This window comes from Agelaius tricolor, unplaced genomic scaffold (assembly GCF_023055355.1).
Source record: "Agelaius tricolor isolate 1412-34295 unplaced genomic scaffold, bAgeTri1.0.p SCAF_41, whole genome shotgun sequence".
Taxonomy (NCBI): Eukaryota; Metazoa; Chordata; class Aves; order Passeriformes; family Icteridae; genus Agelaius; species Agelaius tricolor.
Genome location: NW_027269301.1, coordinates 1,582,128 through 1,600,779, shown reverse-complemented (window position 1 = coordinate 1,600,779; position 18,652 = coordinate 1,582,128). Strand labels below are relative to the sequence as shown.

The 18,652-nt window shown below is 51.2% G+C and overlaps 1 protein-coding gene across 1 annotated transcript; it reads right to left on the bottom strand.

Annotated features, from left to right (window-relative positions):
* Nucleotides 1–1,669: 1,669 nt before the first annotated feature.
* ATP6V1B2 (ATPase H+ transporting V1 subunit B2) lies at nucleotides 1,670–17,270 on the bottom strand. Its single transcript, XM_071454653.1, has 14 exons — nucleotides 17,114–17,270; nucleotides 15,717–15,772; nucleotides 14,824–14,922; nucleotides 12,932–13,025; nucleotides 12,766–12,843; nucleotides 11,605–11,744; nucleotides 11,398–11,499; nucleotides 10,803–10,900; nucleotides 9,194–9,317; nucleotides 7,880–8,030; nucleotides 5,149–5,231; nucleotides 4,959–5,063; nucleotides 3,192–3,321; nucleotides 1,670–3,095 (listed from the first exon to the last, which is right to left on the bottom strand). The coding sequence occupies exons 1-14, from the start codon at nucleotides 17,256–17,258 to the stop codon at nucleotides 2,959–2,961; spliced, it is 1,542 nt and encodes a 513-aa protein (XP_071310754.1). The 5' UTR covers nucleotides 17,259–17,270; the 3' UTR covers nucleotides 1,670–2,958.
* Nucleotides 17,271–18,652: the final 1,382 nt, after the last annotated feature.

Genomic DNA, 18,652 nt, shown 5'->3' with positions numbered 1-18,652 from the left:
AAGCGGCCGGGGCTGGAAAGGCCCAGCAGCGGCAGCTGGGAGAGCAGCACGGCCCTTTGAGCCGGTACCTGCTGTCCCCTGTCCCCAGCGCCGTGCCAGGAGCTGTCACAGCGCCGCCAGGGACAGACGGACAGCCCCGGAGCCTTTGTTCACCACACAGCGCCGAGCAGCTCCCAGGGGCCGGGGAGAGAGGAAACCTGCGGGGGTTTGCAGTTCCTGGCCTTGGGTTGTTGATTCCTGGGGTTGCCATTCCCAGGTTTGGTTTGGCCATTCCTGGGTTTTGCCCATTCCTAGGGTTTGGTCATTCCTTGTTTTTTCCCATTCCTGGGTTTGTTCATTCCCACATTTTCCATTCCCAGGTTTGATTTGTTCATTCCTGGGTTTGCCCATTCCTGGGTCTGCCAATTCCTGGGTTTGGGTTGTTGATTCCTGGGTTTGCCACTCCTGGGTTTGGTCTGGTCATTCCTGGTTCTGCCCATTCCTGGGTTTGCCCATTCCCACATTTTCCATTCCCAGGTTTGATTTGGTCATTCCTGGGTTTGCCACTCCTGGGTTTGGTCTGGTCATTCCTTGTTTTTCCCATTCCTGGATTTGCCCATTCCCACATTTTTCCATTCCCGAGTTTGATTTGTTCATTACTGGTTTTGCTCATTCCTGGTTTTGCCAGTCCCAGGTTTAGTTTGGTCAATCCTGGTTTTGCCCATTCTCGGGTTTGTTCATTCCCAGGTTTACCATTCCTGGGTTTGGTTTGCTCATTCCTGCTTTTGTTCATTTCCAGGTTTGACTTGGTCATTCCTGGTTTGGTCATTCCTGCTTTTGTTCATTCCTGGGTTTGCCCAGGCCATTCATGGTTTGCCCATTCCTGGGTTTGGTTTGTTCATTCCTAGGATTGGTCATTTCTGGGTTTGCCCATTCCTGGGTTTGATTTACCCATTTCCTGGGTTTGCCAGGAATCTGTGCTGGGTTTGCCCATTCCAGGGTTTGATTTGCCCATTCCTGGGTTTGATTTGCCCATTCCTGGGTTTGATTTGCCCGTTCCAGGTTTGCCCATTCCTGGGTCTGATTTTTTCATTCCTAGGTTTGGTTTGTTCATTCCTGGGTTTGCCCATTCCAGGGTATGATTTGCCCATTTCCTGGGTTTGATTTGCCCATTCCAGGGTTTGATTTGCCCATTCCTGGTATGGTCACTCCTGGGTTTGCGCCCATTCCTGGGTTTGATTTGCCCATTTCCTGGGTTTGATTTGCCCATTCCAGGGTTTGATTTGCCCATTCCTGGGTTCCCAGGGCCCTGTGCAGGCTCAGGCTGTCCCCCCCCTGGGCCAGGCTCTGTCCTAAGCCTGAACCTGCCCAGGGGTGATGGAGGCTCTGGGCTCACCCCAAATCCCAGCCCAAGGGGGGCCTCGAGCTCATTTTCCAGGAGCTGAAGGTTTCCAGGCCTCCCCCAGCAGAGGGAGGGAGGTGAGCACAGAGGGATCGCATTCCCTGCACATTCCTGCAAAGCCTTTCCCCGTGACTGAGGCTGAAGGTCACACCCTCCTCCTCCTTCTCAGGGACAATGTGGGGGTGGCTCCAGTGACCCACGATCCAACACTGGAGCTGCTCCATTCCCATTCCCCAGGACAGGAACAGCCCAGGTGAATTTTCACCCCCAGAACCAGCAAAGCTCCCGTTTGTTCAACACCTTCCATATTTAATTTATTTAGAGATTCTCTACATTAAAGTGTTTTCATGCCAAGGCTTCTTGCCCTCCCATCCTGACCTCAGGAAAAAGAGACTGGACACAGCTTTGGGTGGAATGCACTGGAATAAAGTCGCTGCTGCAGCCACGGAGAACACGGGACAAACCAGAGAACTGCACATGGAGACGCCAGGGAAAGCTGGAATTTGCACATCCCAGTCATGTTAGCACCTTCCCAGACAGTGCAGGGAGGTGTAACATGCTCTGCTGAGCCAGCCCAGAGCTCAGACTACAGGAAAGCCTGGGAAAAGCATGGAACTGTGTCAGCAGCAGGGCCCAGAGCCTTGGCTGAACCCGCTGGAAAAGGAACAACACGGAATTGCCCAGCCAGGACTGCAGAGTTTGGGAATGCCGAGGCAAATCCGTGCCTGGAGTGCAAACCACAACAGCTCCAGCCACGGCACGGGCCCAGCACGCCTGGAGCAGGTTGGAAATATCCTTTCTCACATTAAAAGCTGCCTTTTTCATCAACTCCTGTTTTCTTGTATGTACAGGCCATGGTTTAAAAGCTGAGCTCACACCAGCAGACCTAGGCCAGGTTTTAGGCTGGTTTTCACCTCTCAGGATCCCCCTCAGCAGCAGCACAAAGCCTTGAACCACCAACAGCTGTGGTGACACTTCTGAGCCCAGACTGAGCTGCTGGTTCTGTTTGGCACCTCCAGAATCCAACCAAAAAAGGGTGGAGGAGGAAATTTACTCTGCAAACTTCAATTTAAAACCTGCAATTCAGTAATTAAGCTTTATCCTGCTATTTTTAGGTAGCACCTCACTGGCCTTTGTCCTCTGAAAGGACAAGGACTTTTCCACCTTTGCTGGTGGGGAAGTCCCCAGTGTCACCTCCACAGATCCTTTCAGAAAGTGCAGCCCTGGTTAAAAACCTGCATTTTTCACCAAGGAATGTTGTCCTTGCAGGCCACATTTCCTCTCTCACGGTTTCAAAGTGAAGGTTTGCAATTTCTGGTCACGCTCAGCCTTGAGAAGCCCCACAGAAAAAAAAAGCTCATTTCAAAGCCCAAACCTCATGGTGGCTATTGCACATTTTCACAGCATCCTGCTGGAGGTGCAGGCTGTGGGAGAAGGGATAATTTTCCAAACTGCTCTCGGTGGGGAACACCGCCACAAGTGTCACCTGCTGCTGGGTGGAGCTGGGAGGGCGACAGGGAAACACCAACACATGGAAAAGGAAACCAAACCACAGAGCAGGGGCACGAGGAGCTGGGCTAGTGCTTGGCATCCCGAGGGTAGAACTCAGCCAGGGTGCTCTGGGGGATCCTCTTGAGCATCTCCTTGGGGAAGATCCTGAGCAGCTGCCAGCCGATGTCCAGGGTCTCGAACACCGTGCGGTTCTCGTAGGGCCCTGCGGGGACAGCCCGGGGCCAGGGAGTGCCACAGGGAACGCCAACACCACCACCCTGGCATCATCCCTGCCCCTGGGAGCTGCTGCCAGCCTTACCCTGAGCAATGAAGTTCTTCTCAAACTTCTGCAGGAACTCCAGGTACAGGAGGTCGTCCGAGGTCAGGGCTTCCTCGCCCACCACGGCCTTCATGGCCTGCACGTCCTTGCCGATGGCATAGCAGGCGTACTGGGGGAGGAAGGGGCTCAGGGAGCCTGGCAGGGCCCTCAAACCTCATCATCATCATCATCATCACCCCATCCCACCCCTGCCACGCCAGGGACACCTCCCTCTGCCCCAGCTTACCCCAGCCTGGCACTGGAGGGATCCGGGAGCAGCCACGGCTCCTCTGGGAATCCCAGCTCAGGAATTCCCAATCCCAATATCCCATCCATCCCTGTCCTCTGGCAGTGGGAGCCATTCCCTGTGTCCTGCCAGTCCATCCCTCATCCCCAGCTCTCCTGGTGCTCCTCTGGGAATCCCAGCTCAGGAATTCCCCATTCCCAATATCCCATCCATCCCTGTCCTCTGGCAGTGGGAGCCATTCCCTGTGTCCTGTCCCTCCATCCCTCATCCTCAGGTGCTCTCCTGCTGCTCCTCTGGGAATCCCAGCCCAGGAATTCCCAATATCCCATCCATCCCTGTGCTCTGGCAGTGGGAGCCATTTCCTGTGTCCTGCCAGTCCATCCCTCATCCCCAGTCCTTCCCTGTTGCCCTGATTTTTTTTTAAGATTTTCTAAGCCTTCTGATGTTCACATTCTTGTACCAAACTTTCTCACACTTTCTCTAAATAATTATTTTTTTTTTTTGCATTCTTTTATGGAAGGAGAGAAATTTGATGGACTGTTGGTTTGTCCAGTGTCATTGGAGAGGTGGCACTGGAAAAACTATAAATGCTGGGAGTCAGAAAATAAAGTTCCCTTTTCTTCACCTTGAGAGCAGCAGTGTGTGCTTGTGCTGTTTCGTGTCCTACAGTGACTCCTCTTCAGGTGCTCTCCTGGTGCTTCTCTGGGAATTCCAACCCAGGAATTCTTTCCCAATCTCCCATCCATCCCTGCCCTCTGGCAGTGGGTTCCATTCCCTGTGTCCTGCCAGTCCATCCCTCATCCCCAGCTCTCCTGGTGCTCCTCTGGGAATCCCAGCCCAGGAATTCCCAATCCCAATATCCCATCCATTCCTACCCTCTGGCAGTGGGAAGCCATTCCCTGTGTCCTGTCCCTCCATCCCTCGTCCCCAATTCCTCCCCAGCTCTCCTGCTGCTCCTCTGGGAATTCCAGCCAGGAATTCCCAATTCCCAATATCCCATCCATCCCTGTCCTCTGGCAGTGGGTTCCATTCCCTGTGTCCTGTCCCTCCATCCCTCATCCCCAGTTCCTCCCCAGCTCCTCTGGGAATTCCAGCACAGGAATTCCCAATTCCCAATATCTCATCCATTCCTACCCTCTGGCAGTGGGAAGCCATTCCCTGTGTCCAGTCCCTCCCATCCCTCATCCTCAGGTGCTCTCCTGGTGCTCCTCTGGGAATTCCAGCCAGGAATTCCTTCCCAATATCCCATCCATCCCTGCCCTGTGGCAGTGGAAGCCATTCCCTGTGTCCTGTCCCTCCATCCCTTGTCCCCAATCCCTCTCCAGCTCTCCTGGAGCCCCTTTAGACCCTGGAAGTGGCTCTGAGCTCTCTCCAGGTGAACACCCCCAGCTCAGCTCTCTCAAATCATCCACAATTCCTCTTCAGACCCAAAACCTCTCAGTGAACACAAGGCCTGACTAAAGCAGCCTCAGGAATGTTCTGGACCCCTCAGCTGGGCAGCCCAGGGGTTCTGTACCCACCAGCTGGTTGGACACATCAGCGTGGTCCTTCCTGGTCATGCCCTCACCGATGGCCGACTTCATCAGCCGGGACAGGGAGGGCAGCACGTTGATGGGAGGGTAAATCTGGGGGAAAAAAAACCCCGGAATTAACAGGAATCCTTAAAAATCAGAATAACCCTCAGCACCTTGAGAGCAGCCAGGCACACACCTGCCTGTTGTGCAGCTGCCTGTCCACATAGATCTGTCCCTCAGTGATGTATCCAGTCAAGTCAGGGATGGGATGAGTAATATCTGTGGGAAAAAAAAAAAAAAAATAAAGTTTTGATGATTTTCAGCCCTTTTATATCCATTTCAGCACTGAGCTGGAGCTTTTGGTTGCCAGGTGACTTCAGCAATTATTCCCTCCACAAATCCCCAAGTGCTCTTGGATGAGCACCAAGCTTGAGCCCTCAAAGGGCAAAGCATTTTTAGCAGAAAGCAGCCAAAACCTGGAACAGGAAGGAAACCTGAAGGCCCCAGGACTGCTGTGCTGCTGGGTGACCCCAAGGCAGCTCCTGGAAGGCCCCTGGCTGTGACCTGAAAGGTCTCACAAGCTCTTGGAGATCTGTTTCACACCCAGGATAGCTCAGCTGCCTCAGAAGGCACAAAATCAGCAGCATGGCTTCTGGGGTAGTGTTGGGAACAAAAAGGTTTTGATAAAATGCAAAATAACAAAACTTTTCACAGAGAAAAACCGAGCCAGGTGCCAGAGGTTCTTCCTCCTGGTAAAACACCTCACAGAACCAATTCATTCCTTTCTTCTCCTTTTTCTGTAAATTGCTCAGGTGGGACTTTTTGGCTTTGTCCAATTGGGTATCCTTGGGTTTGAGGTGAAGTCCCCCAAGCCTCTGAGATGCCTTTTTCACCTGAAGTTTTTCACCTCGTGCAAGGTCCATTACTCTCACTTGGATTTGCACCAAGATGAGTGGCTCCAGTGACCATTGGATGTAGCCATGATATTTTCTGATATTTGCCAGGATTTCTCTCCTGAGAAGCTGAGAAGCCTCAGAGGAAAAGAAAAACAATAATTATCTGCTGCTGTGGAATGCAACAGGTGCATCTGGGATTGGTCTCATGTGGTTGTTTCTAATTAATGGCCAATCACAGCCCAGCTGTCTCGGACTCTCTGCTCAGTCACAAGATTTTATTATCATTCTTTCCTATTCCTTTCAAGCCTTCTGCTGAAATCCTTTCTTCTATTCTTTTAGAATAGTTTCAATAGAGCATTTACTTTTAATATAATATATATCATAAAATAATAAATCAGCCTTCTGAAACATGGAGTCAAGATTCTCATCTCTTCTCTTGTCCTGAGACCCCTGTGTACAGCAGCACAGGACAGTTCTGTCACTCAGTCACAACAGGAGGAACATTCCTACAGTGAATTCCTACACCAATTTGCTCTCCTGAAGTTTGAGGTGAAATCCCCCAGGTCCTATGAGAGGCCTTTTTCACCTAAACCTCCAAACTTCTTTCCTTTTTAAGGGTCAAAGGACAGTTCTGTCACTCTGTCAACAAGAGGCACATTCCTACAGTGACTCGAGGCACATTCCCACAGGGACTCACCAATTTGTTCTCCTTAATTTTGAGGCAAAGTCCTGAGACTTCAGAACAAACCAAAGTCCTACAAGAGGCCTTTTTTACCTCATTGAGGAAAGAAACTTCTGGGCTTCTTTCCTTTTTGAAAGGGCAAAGGACAGTTCTGTCACTCCATCAACAAGAGGAACATTCCTACAGGGACTCCAGGCCCATTCCTACAGGGACTCAGCGATTTGCTCTCCTTAATTTTGAGGTGAAATCCTGAGACTTCAGAACAAACCAAAGTCCTATGAGAGGCCTTTTTCACCTAAACCTCTAAACTTCTTTCCTTTTTGAGGCGACCAAGGACAGTTTTATCACTCTGTCAACAAGAGGCCCATTCCCCCAGGGACTGAGGCCCATTCCCCCAGGGACTGAGGCCCATTCCCCCGGGGACTGAGGCCCATTCCCCCAGGGACTGAGGCCCATTCCCCCAGGGACTGAGGCCCATTCCCCCAGGGACTGAGGCCCATTCCCCCGGGGACTGAGGCCCATTCCCCCGGGGACTGCAGGCACATTCCCACGGGGACTGCAGGCACATTCCCACGGGGACTGAGGCCCATTCCCACGGGGACTGAGGCCCATTCCCACGGGGACTGAGGCCCATTCCCACGGGGACTGAGGCCCATTCCCCCGGGGACTGAGGCCCATTCCCCCGGGGACTGAGGCCCATTCCCCCGGGGACTGCAGGCCCATTCCCCCGGGGACTGCAGGCCCATTCCCCCGGGGACTGCAGGCCCATTCCCCCGGGGACTGCAGGCCCATTCCCCCGGGGACTGCAGGCCCATTCCCCCGGGGACTGCAGGCCCATTCCCCCGGGGACTGCAGGCCCATTCCCCCGGGGACTGCAGGCCCATTCCCCCGGGGACTGCAGGCCCATTCCCCCGGGGACTGCAGGCCCATTCCCCCGGGGACTGCAGGCCCATTCCCCCGGGGACTGCAGGCCCATTCCCCCGGGGACTGCAGGCCCATTCCCCCGGGGACTGCAGGCCCATTCCCCCGGGGACTGCAGGCCCATTCCCCCGGGGACTGCAGGCCCATTCCCCCGGGGACTGCAGGCCCATTCCCCCGGGGACTGAGGCCCATTCCCACGGGGACTGAGGCCCATTCCCACGGGGACTGAGGCCCATTCCCACGGGGACTGAGGCCCATTCCCACGGGGACTGAGGCCCATTCCCACGGGGACTGAGGCCCATTCCCACGGGGACTGAGGCCCATTCCCACGGGGACTGAGGCCCATTCCCACGGGGACTGAGGCCCATTCCCACGGGGACTGAGGCCCATTCCCCCGGGGACTGAGGCCCATTCCCCCAGGGACTCACCGTCGTTGGGCATGGTGAGGATGGGGATCTGGGTGATGGAGCCGTTCCTGCCCTCCACGCGCCCGGCGCGCTCGTAGATGGTGGCCAGGTCCGTGTACATGTAGCCAGGGAAGCCTCGGCGCCCAGGCACCTCCTCCCGAGCTGCTGACACCTGGGGCAGGCACAGAAATGGGGAAAAAATGAGTGGTTTATGATTGGCTTTTGGCAAATTTTCAAATGAGTATTATTTGTGTTGTGCTGGAAAGGAATGCTGTATTGATTCTCTTAAAAATATAGTTTTAGGTTATGAGAGGAATGGGGGATTTGTGTTTCCAAACCAGCTGTAGAGATAAAACCAGCACTGGGAGATGAAAGAAACAATGAGAAAGATTCTACTGATGGATGAATGGAAAAAGAGATTTGCTTTTACAAATAAACTCTAGGTTTGCTGATAAATGAAATTAGGCATTGAAAGATGAAAGAAACAATGGGAAGGAAAAACCTCTAAATTCTGAAATAATTAAAAATTAAAAGGGAGGGTTATACATTAGAGAGAAATCTTCGAGAAATATTCAGTATCAGGTGTACTGAGGAGTCTGAACCTCTCAAGTACCTCAGCCAATGGGGAAAAATCCCTAAATTCATTAAGAATTAAAAATTAAAAGGGAGGGTTATACATTAGAGGGAAATCTTTGGGATCAGGTGTTCTGGGGAGTCTGAACCTCTCAAGTACCTCAGAAATGGGGAAAGAGAGAAGGGAAATGTGGCTGGAAATTGGGATAAAAAGGGAGGCTGCATCCCACTAATTAACACCTTAAGGGTTGAGTTGTGACAGGACACGGCAAATCCAGAATCAGGGGATCAAGCTGCTGATTCATGGAATTATGGGGTGCTTTGGGTTGGAAAGAAACTTAAACATCATCCAGACCCACCCCTGCCATGGCAGGAACACCTCCCACAGCCCCAGGCTGCTCCAAGCCCTGTCCAACCTGGCCCTGGACAATTCTAGGGGTGGAATTGCCACCAGTGAAGTAAATCCCAGCCAACCAAGGTGGCATCACCCAGTGCCACCCCTGCCATAGCAGGAACACCTGCCACTGTCCCAGGCTGCTCTAAGCCCTGTCCAACCTGGCCTTGGACATTTCCAGGGGTGGAATTGCCACCAGTGAAGCAAATCCCAGCCCAGCAAGGATCAGCTAAAATCCTCACTGCCTGCTCCCAACCATCCCAATGAGCATTAATTCCAACAGCTGGAGCAGCAGCTCAGCTCCTCGCTTCAGAGCCCCCCTTTCTGCCAACACCCACATTAATTAACACCTTAATGAGCACACACACCTCTCTGAGAGCCTCAGCATAGGAGCTCATGTCTGTCAGGATGACCAGCACGTGTTTCTCACACTGGTAGGCCAGGAACTCTGCCGTGGTCAGCGCCAGCCGGGGCGTGATGATGCGCTCGATGCTGCAACACAACTGCTGTCACCTGCAGGGCCACACGGGGCTGCCTGGCACCACCTGCAGCCCAGCACTGCCCCTGCAGCCCCAGCACTGCCCCTGCACTGCCCCTGCATTGCCCCAGCACTGCCCCTGCATTGCCCCTGCAGCCCCAGCACTGCCCCTGCAGCCCCTGCACTGCCCCTGCACTGCCCCTGCATTGCCCCTGCATTGCCCCAGCACTGCCCCTGCAGCTCCCAGCACTGCCCCTGCAGCCCCAGCATTGCCCCAGCACTGCCCCTGCAGCTCCAGCACTGCCCCTGCAGCTCCAGCACTGCCCCTGCAGCCCCAGCATTGCCCCAGCACTGCCCCAGCATTGCCCCAGCACTGCCCCTGCAGCTCCCAGCACTGCCCCTGCAGCTCCCAGCATTGCCCCAGCACTGCCCCTGCAGCTCCCAGCACTGCCCCTGCAGCCCCAGCATTGCCCCAGCACTGCCCCTGCAGCTCCCAGCACTGCCCCCGCAGCCCCAGCACTGCCCCAGCACTGCCCCAGCATGTAGGAGCCACGGGGGTAGCAGAGTTGGGATAGACAGAGACAAGAGATCTCTGAAGCCAGGGTGTGGAACTTGGGGTTTATGCAAAGGGCCCCACTGGGAGCTGCCAGGCACAGCTCAGAGCAGGACTGAGAGAAGAGAGGGGGAGAGAGGATGAGAGGGTGAGAGAGTAAAAGAGGCAAGAGAGCAAAAGCATAAGAGAGCAAAAAGGGTAAGAGCTAAGAGAGGCAAGAGCTAAGAGAGCAAGGTTCCCATTCCAATACAATAATTCTTCTGTGTTGAATATTCTAATTCTCACTAACCAATCTAGTCCAATATACAGATCCTACAGCATTTCCATACAGCCTATCAGAATCACTACATCACCACACTGTGTTCCATTTTAAACCCTACAAACTCCTCTTTGGGCCCTTCTGCCAAGCTGGCAGGGTCTGCTCTGACCCTTGGAGCTGTCTGCAAGCAGAGGGTGTTGTTCCATCAAAAGGGGATCACCTTCAGCAGCCACACCATTGTTTTCCAGTTGTTCAGTAACTGAGGGATCTCAAAGCTTGCTTTCATTTATATCTCGCTTATAGTTTCCATATTCTCCAAATCTTTTGCCAGACAATCATCTGTTTCATCTTCTCTAACACCTGCAGCAGCTCCAGCGCCATCGCACCTGGAGCAGCATTTTAGCTGCACCAGCACCACTGCACCTGCAGCTCCACCAGCCCCGCTGCGCCTGGAGCTCCACCAGCCCCGCTGCGCCTGGAGCTCCACCAGCCCCGCCGCCCCTGCAGCTCCACCAGCCCCGCCGCCCCTGCAGCTCCACCAGCCCCGCCGCCCCTGCAGCTCCACCAGCCCCGCCGCCCCTGCAGCTCCAGCAGGATTTCACTTGCAGCGTTGCTGCCACACCCCCTCCCAGAAGGCTCCACCCCCCCCAGGTGTTTGTGCTGCCCCCCTCAGGGGGTGCCACTCACGTGGGGTCGTTGGCCAGGTTCAGGAACAGGCACACGTTGTCCATGGAGCCGTTCTCCTCAAAGTCCGACTTGAAGAACCGAGCGGTTTCCATGTTCACCTAAAGCACAGCTCTGGGTTGAACCTGGCACATTTCCCAGCCAATTAAGGGCTGGTGAGCTCATTAATAACCCACAGCAAAGATTTCCAGCTATCAGGTTCCTCTACACTGCCAGAGTGAGCAACAATTCTGGAATTCCAGGGTGGAGATCAAGTCTGAGATCAGATCAAGTCTGAGATCCTTTATCCTGACCAGCCAAGCTTTGCTGGAATCATGGAATGGTTTGGGTGGGAAGGGACCCCAAAAACCCCTCCAGTGCCATGGGCAGGGACACCTCCCACTATCCCAGGGTGCTCCAAGCCTCATCCAGCCCTGGACACCTCCAGGGATGGGGCAGCCACAGCTTCTCTGGGCAGCCTGTCCAGAGGCAGATTCCAGCCTTGGGGATTTTCACCCATTCTTTAATTCCACACACACAAAAGCTGCTCAGGCCTCAGCCACACTCAGATTATCTCTGATTCCTCCAGCCCCACCTTCCCCCAGCACTGTGGGCTCACCCCCATGGCAGCAAAGACGATGGCAAAGTTCTCCTCGCTGTAATCCATCACATCTTTGGATTTCTTCACCAAGCCAGCCTGGCGACAGATCTGAGCTGCAATCTAGGCGAGAAATACCCCAGGGTTTGCACCTGATGCTGTCCCATGGCCCAGAATTCAATTTAGTTTTGGCTCCCACCAGGTTCAGAGCAGCTCTGAGGGCCTCACCTCGTTGTGGGGCAGCCCAGCAGCTGAGAAAATGGGGATTTTCTGGCCCCTGGCAATACTGTTCATGCCATCTATGGCAGAAATCCCAGTCTGGATCATTTCCTCCGGATAGATCCGACACTGGGGGTTGATTGGCTGGCCTGTGGGATTTTTGGAGAGAACACAAGATTACTCCCTGGAAATGCTGGGAGCTTTATCAAACACCCTGATAAATGGGTACCAACCCCACTGTGACACCAACAGATCTTCAGCTGCACCTGGGCACACCTGACCTCTCAAGACTCTGCTGTTAAATGCTCATGTGGTAAAAATTATTTAAAACTCTGCCAGGTTATCAGCATTTCACCTTTAGGTGTGGTAAAAGTCTACAAATAACAAAGAGCATCTTTCAAACGTTGCAGAAAATCTTCTGCTCCCTCATCTCCTTGCACTCATCTCCTTGCACTTAAATTCTAATTTAATTAGAATTTAGTGCCATACACATACTCAAAAATGGGTACAAATCCCAATGTGGCACCAACAGATCTTGAGCTGCACCTGGGCACACCTGACCTTTCAAGATCTGCTGTTAGATGCTCATGTCAGTGGTAAAAATTATTTAAAACTCTGCCAAGTTATCAGCATTTCACCTTTAGGTGTTGCAGAATTAAGTCTACAAATAACAAAGAGCATCTTTCAAACATTGCAGAAAATTTTCTGCTCCCTCATCTCCCTGCACTTGGGTAATTTAATTAGAACTTGGTGCCATACACATACTCAAAAATGGGTACAAACCCCACTGTGACACCAACAGATCTTCAGCTGCACCTGGGCACACCTGACCTCTCAAGATCTGCTGTTAGATGCTCATGTCAGTGGTAAAAATTATTCAAAACTCTGCCAGGTTATCAGCATTTCACCTTTAGGTGTCTACAAATAACAAAGAGCATCTTGAAACATTGCAGAAAATCTTCTGCTCCCTCATCTCCCTGCACTTGGGTAATTTAATTAGAATTTGGTGCCATACACATACTCAAAAATGAGATGAAGCTCCTCCCAAGTTAGATCTTGTGTTCTAATATATACCTAGAGTTAGTTCTTGTGTTCAAATACAGAAATTCAGAAAGCTGAAACACACCAGGTTTGACTTTACTCCCCCTCAGAAAAGGATTAAGAACAAACCCATAATGTCCAGGAAATCCTCAGCCAAGACAATGGGACCTCTGTCTATGGGTTTTCCTGAGCCATTGAACACTCTGCCTGTAGGAAACAGCAAGAAAAATGAGAATTATTGTGAAAAGCAGGTAAATTTGGATAAATCTGCTCACATCCACAGGTAAATCCTCACCAAGCATGTCCTCTGAGACCGGGGTTCTCAGGATGTCCCCAGTGAATTCACAGGAGGTTTTCTTGGCATCAATCCCTGAAGTGCCTTCAAACACCTGCAAATGCAGCAGGAAAAAGAAAAATAAACCACAGGACAGGAGATTTGTGCTTCACAAAGTAAATCCTGAATGCTGCTTCACCTGCAGCCTCAGGGCACACAGCAGGAGCTGCTCTGAAAGGGCGTCAAGAGCTGGTAGAAAATCCCAAAAAACGCAAAAAAAATTAAACCCTGAATTCTATCAACAAAACCACCAAACCTGGTGCAATTCCTTTGGTCTCAAGTGTTTCCCCCTGCCAGATTCATTAATGTGAACAAGAAACAGCTTTTTAGGAGAAATAATTGAAATATCAGCACGGGGCTGATCTGGAATCCAGCTCTGCAAATTCCAGGGGATTCCTTTAATCCAGCAGGGTGGAAATAAATCCAGGAGGGTGGAAACAAAAATGTGCCTGTGCACAGTCAGAAATCTCAAATCATCAATGCCACCTGCACTGGAACAAGCAGGTGATTTTTTGTTTCCATTGATACAGAACAAATCTCCAGGCAGGTTTGATTTGGTTTGGAGCTTTTCCTGATGGATGAATGATGGGAAAAGAGCTTCCCTAAAAAATCCTGAATTCTATCAGCAACAACCACCAAACCTGGTGCAATTCCTTTGGTCTCAAGTGTTTCCCCCTGCCAGATTCATTAATGTGAACAAGAAACAGCTTTTTAGGAGAAATACTTAAAATATCAGCACAGGGCTGATCTGGAATCCAACTCTGCAAATTCCAGGGGATTCCTTTAATCCAGCAGGGTGGAAAGAAATCCAGGAGGGTGGAAACAAAAATGTGCCTGTGCACAGTCAGAAATCTCAAATTATTGATGCCACCTGCACTGGAACAAGCAGGTGATTTTTTGTTTCCATTGATAAAGAACAAATCTCCAGACAGGTTTGATTTGGTTTGAGGCTCATCCTGATGGATGAATGATGGGAAAAGAGCTCCCTAAAAAATCCTGAATTCTATCAGCAACAACCACCAAACCTGGTGCAATTCCTTTGGTCTCAAGTGTTTCCCCCTGCCAGATTCATTCATGTGAACAAGAAACAGGAGAAATAATTGAAATATCAGCACGGGGCTGATCTGGAATCCAACTCTGCAAATTCCAGGGGATTCCTTTAATGCAGCAGGGTGGAAATAAATCCAGGGGGGTGGAAATAAATCCAGTGGGGTGGAAACAAGAATGTGACTGTGCACAGTCAGAAATCTCCTCAAATCATCAACGCCACCTGCACTGGAACAAGCAGGTGATTTTTTGTTTCCATTGATACAGAACAAATCTCCAGCCAGGTTTGATTTGGTTTGAGGCTCATCCTGATGGATTAATGATGGGAAAAGAGCTCCCTAAAAAATCCTGAATTCTATCAGCAACAACCACCAAACCTGGTGCAATTCCTTTGCTCTCAAGTGTTTCCCCCTGCCAGATTCAATCATGTGAACAAGAAACAGGAGAAATAATTGAAATATCAGCACGGGGCTGATCTGGAATCCAGCTCTGCAAATTCCAGGGGATTCCTTTAATCCAGCAGGGTGGAAATAAATCCAGGGGGGTGGAAATAAATCCAGGAGGGTGGAAATAAATCCAGGAGGGTGGAAATAAATGCAGTGGGGTGGAAATAAATCCAGTGGGGATGGAAACAAAAATGTGATTGTGCACAGTCAGAATCTCCTCAAATCATCAACGCCACCTGCACTGGAACAAGCAGGTGATTTTTTGTTTCCATTATACAGAACAAATCTCCAGACAGGTTTGATTTGGTTTGAGGCTCATCCTGATGGGTTAATGATGAGAAAAGAGCTTCCTGCTCCTACCTGCACCACAGCTTTGGAGCCACTGACTTCCAGCACCTGCCCACTCCTCCTGGTGCCATCAGGCAGGGTCAGGTGCACAATCTCGGCGTACCTGGGGAACTGAGGGGGCACAGGGAGGAGGGAAGGGGTTAAACTCCAGCCAGCAAACAAAAATCACCTCCTCCCCCAGCCTGGTTTCTTATAAACAACTCCATTTTAAAGAATCATTTGATCATCAGAACCAAACTCCTGCCCAGGATATTAAACCTCTCAAGGTGAAGCCGTTTTTATGGGAGTATTTGGATGGTTGGAGGTGCCAGAATTAGTTCTAAAATGTCCAAATAGTGGCAGAAAGATCCAGTGCAGCCTCTGCACAGGAAGAAAAACCTGCAGCAGCTTTGCCCTTAAGAGCAGCTTGAAAAGAAGCCAGGATTGTCCACAGCTTCCTTTTCCAGAGCATTGATGAGCAAACAGAAAGGTTGGGAGCAAAGCAAAGCTTCACTTCAGCTTGGAATGGCACCAGCATTCCAGGGGTCTGGGAAAAGCCAAACTCTGCTTCCTTTCTTTCCCCTAGAAAGAAAAACCCAAACTCTGCTTCCTTTCTTTCCCCAAGAAATGAAAGAAAAACCCAAACTCTGCTTCCTTTCTTTCCTCAAGAAAGAAAACCCCAAACTCTGCTTCCTTTCATTCCCCTAGAAAGAAAAACCCAAACTCTGCTTCCTTTCTTTCCTCAAGAAAGAAAAACCCAAACTCTGCTTCATTTCCCCAAGAAAGAAAAACCCAAACTCTGCTTCCTTTCTTTCCCCAAATCACCAAAACGCCTCTGGGGAACTTCCCAGCAGGTGGATTTTACCTTTCCCAACTTTTCTTGCCAACTCTCCCTCCAAAATCTCCATGAACAGCTGAGAATTTACCTTAACCTGGTCCAGGATAACCAGGGGCCCGTTCACACCTGACACGGTTTTGTAAGCTGGAAAAAAACCCCAAAAACCACAGGGCAGGAGTCAGGAACAGGAACTTCCTCAGGAACAGCCCAGATCCCATTTCCCACCCCCTAATTCCCACTCCATCCCTTCCCACAACCCATTTCATCCCTTCCCATTTCCCATTCCATCCCTTCCCACATCCCATTTCATCCCTTCCCATTTTCCATTTCATCCCTTCCCATGTCCCATTTCCCACTCCATCCCTTCCCACATCCCATTTCCCATGGGGAATGGGGACTGAGGACCAGGATAGGGATTAGAAACGGCACCAGGGAATAGGACTGGGAACCAGGAATGGGATTGGGATATAGGGAATGGGATTGGCAACGGGGAATGGGATGTAGGGAATAGGAACAGGGAATGGGATTGAGATAATCAGGAATGGGACCAGGACATAAGGAATGGAAAAGCTGACCCTGAGTGAGGCATTTCACGTGGAAAGGCTGACCCTGAGTGAGGCATTTCATGTGGAAAGGCTGACCCTGAGTGAGGCATTTCATGTGGAAAGGCTGACCCTGAGTGAGGCATTTCACGTGGAAAGGCTGACCCTGAGTGAGGCATTTCACGTGGAAAGGCTGACCCTGAGTGAGGCATTTCATGTGGAAAGGCTGACCCTGAGTGAGGCATTTCACGTGGAAAGACTGACCCTGAGTGAGGCATTTCACCCCGTGACTGTCTCATGAGCTCTCCTTCCTCAATCAGCCTCTCAGGCAGTTCCACGGCAAACCAAAGGCAGCCCGGAACATTTCCCATTTTCCCAGTTCAGGGAAAATCCAGAATCTCCATGGAAAACCCTGGAATCCCCCTGGCTCCAGCCCTGCCAGCAGCCTCTGCTCCAGGGTGAAGCCCTGGAGCTGCAGCGATAGGTTTGGCTTCCAAACCTGGCTGAAATTCCCAAAGGATCCGTGACCCAGGAGCTGCTGGGCAGCCCCTGCAGCTCCCGGTGCTATTTAGGGCGCAGGTAAAGCCATTTTATGTAATTGCAGCCACAAAAACACCTTCGCGCACTCTGATTTCTCCCCACTGCGCTACCGTAAAGCGATTTTACCAAAGCCCCGCATTTCCCCTTTTTCACCCCCGATTTCTCAATTCAGTGTTAAATACAGACTCCATCCCACCGCCAGCACTTAGAGCTCCCGGAACAAACCCCGGCTTTTCGGGAGGGACACGGGCCAGGCGGGGCGGGTTAATTACGGTGTTAATTAACCCGAGATGTTATGAGAGGGTGGGCGAGCCGGCGCTGCGGCCTGCCCGGGCCCGGCGCTGCAGCCCCCGAGACGGGCGGATCCCCCCTCCCGCAGCCCCCCGGGTCCCCCCGCACTCACTGAGGCGCGGCTGGGACAGGAAATCGCGGGTCAGAGCCGCCGCCTGCTCGCGGGGCCCGCCGGGCCCGGCGCCGTTCACGGCCCCGCGCAGCGCCCGCACCGCCGCCATGTTGGACCGGCTGCTAAGGGGGGGGCGGCCGCGCATGCGCTGTTATAGCGGGCACAGGGACACGCCCCGCGACGCACGGACACGCCCCGCGACGCACGGGCACGCCCCGCGACGCACAGGACGCGCCCACCAGCGGGGAGGGGCGGGGCCAGAGCTGTCCCAGGTCCTGAAAGGGGAAAAGGAAGAGGAAGGGAAAAAGGAAAAGGGAAAAAGGAAAAGGAGGAGAGGAAGAGGAAATAGGAAAAAGTTAAAGGGAAGAGGAAGAGGAAAAGGGAAGAGGAAGGAAAAAGGTTAATGGATAAGAATAAAAAAAATTGCAAAGTCAAAAGGAGAAAGGTATGAGGGAAAAAGGCAAGAGAAAAGAGGAAGAGGAAAATAAGGAAAAGGAATGAAGAAAAATTTTAAAAACTTAAAATTAAAAACTAAAATTAAAATAATAAGAGACAGAAAAATAGCAAAATAGAAGAATAAAAAGGAAAAGGAAGGAAAAGGGAAGTAAAGTGAGAAAGATGGAGCCGTGAGACAGAACGGGTTGGGGTTTTAAATCAATTCCCCCCCCGCTGGCTCAGAACTGGAAATATTTGGGGAAAACATCTGCAAAGAGATCTGGGTGATTCTGCCTGGGGCAGCAAGGAGGCAGAGAGACAGGAAACCTCCCGAGGGGGCAGCAAACAGAACAGATAACTCCACAGAAAGGGTTAAATGCAGAAAAACAGGAGGGGAAAAGGAAAAAAAAAAGGGGGAAGGCGAAGGAGAATTGGGAGCCTTCTGTTGAGTTTGCAGGATCCCAGGATGAAGGAGGAATTGAGAATCTGACTCCATGTTTTCAGAAGGCTGATTTATTATTATATTATATTATATTATATTATATTATAGAATGCTATACTAAACTGTACTAAAGAATACAGGAAAAATACAGACAGAAGGCTAAAAGATAATAATGAAAACTTGTAACTCTCCAGAGTCTGACACAGCCGGAGCATTAAGTTAAAAGAATTCACAAGTTGGATAAACAATCTCCAACCACCCTCCAAAGCAGCAAAACACAGGGGAAGCAATGAGATAATTATTGTTTTCCTTTTTCTCTGGGGCTTCTCAGCTTCCCAGGAGCAAAGCCCTGGGCAAAGAGGGTTTTTCCACAAAAAATGACAGTGACAGCTCCATGCTCCCTCAGCAGATGGTGCTGCTGCCCCGCTGTGAAAAGTGCAGATTAAATGGCTCTAGGCAGATATTTACTATCTGTATTGTGTTGATTATTAGTGCTGTATTAACATTTTAACATTTTAAGCTGTCTGCAAGCAGAGGGTGTTGTTCCATCAAAAGGGGATCACCTTCAGCCAGCCACACCATTGTTTTCCAGTTGTTCAGTACCTGAGGTATCTCAAAGTTGCTTTTATTTCAATCTCACTTATAGTTTCTATATTCTCAAA

What these genes read in the sequence shown, in the direction of transcription:
- ATP6V1B2 (XM_071454653.1), bottom strand. Translation starts at nt 17,258, where the DNA reads ATGCGCGGCCGCCCCCCCCTTAGCAGCCGGTCCAACATGGCGGCGGTG. An exon ending in CTGGGCTGCCCCACAACGAG is followed by an intron (nt 11,500 to 11,604) that starts GTGAGGCCCTCA and finishes TTTCTCGCCTAG; the next exon opens with ATTGCAGCTCAGATCTGTCG. An exon ending in CTGATGTGTCCAACCAGCTG is followed by an intron (nt 3,322 to 4,958) that starts GTGGGTACAGAA and finishes TTCCTCCCCCAG; the next exon opens with TACGCCTGCTATGCCATCGG.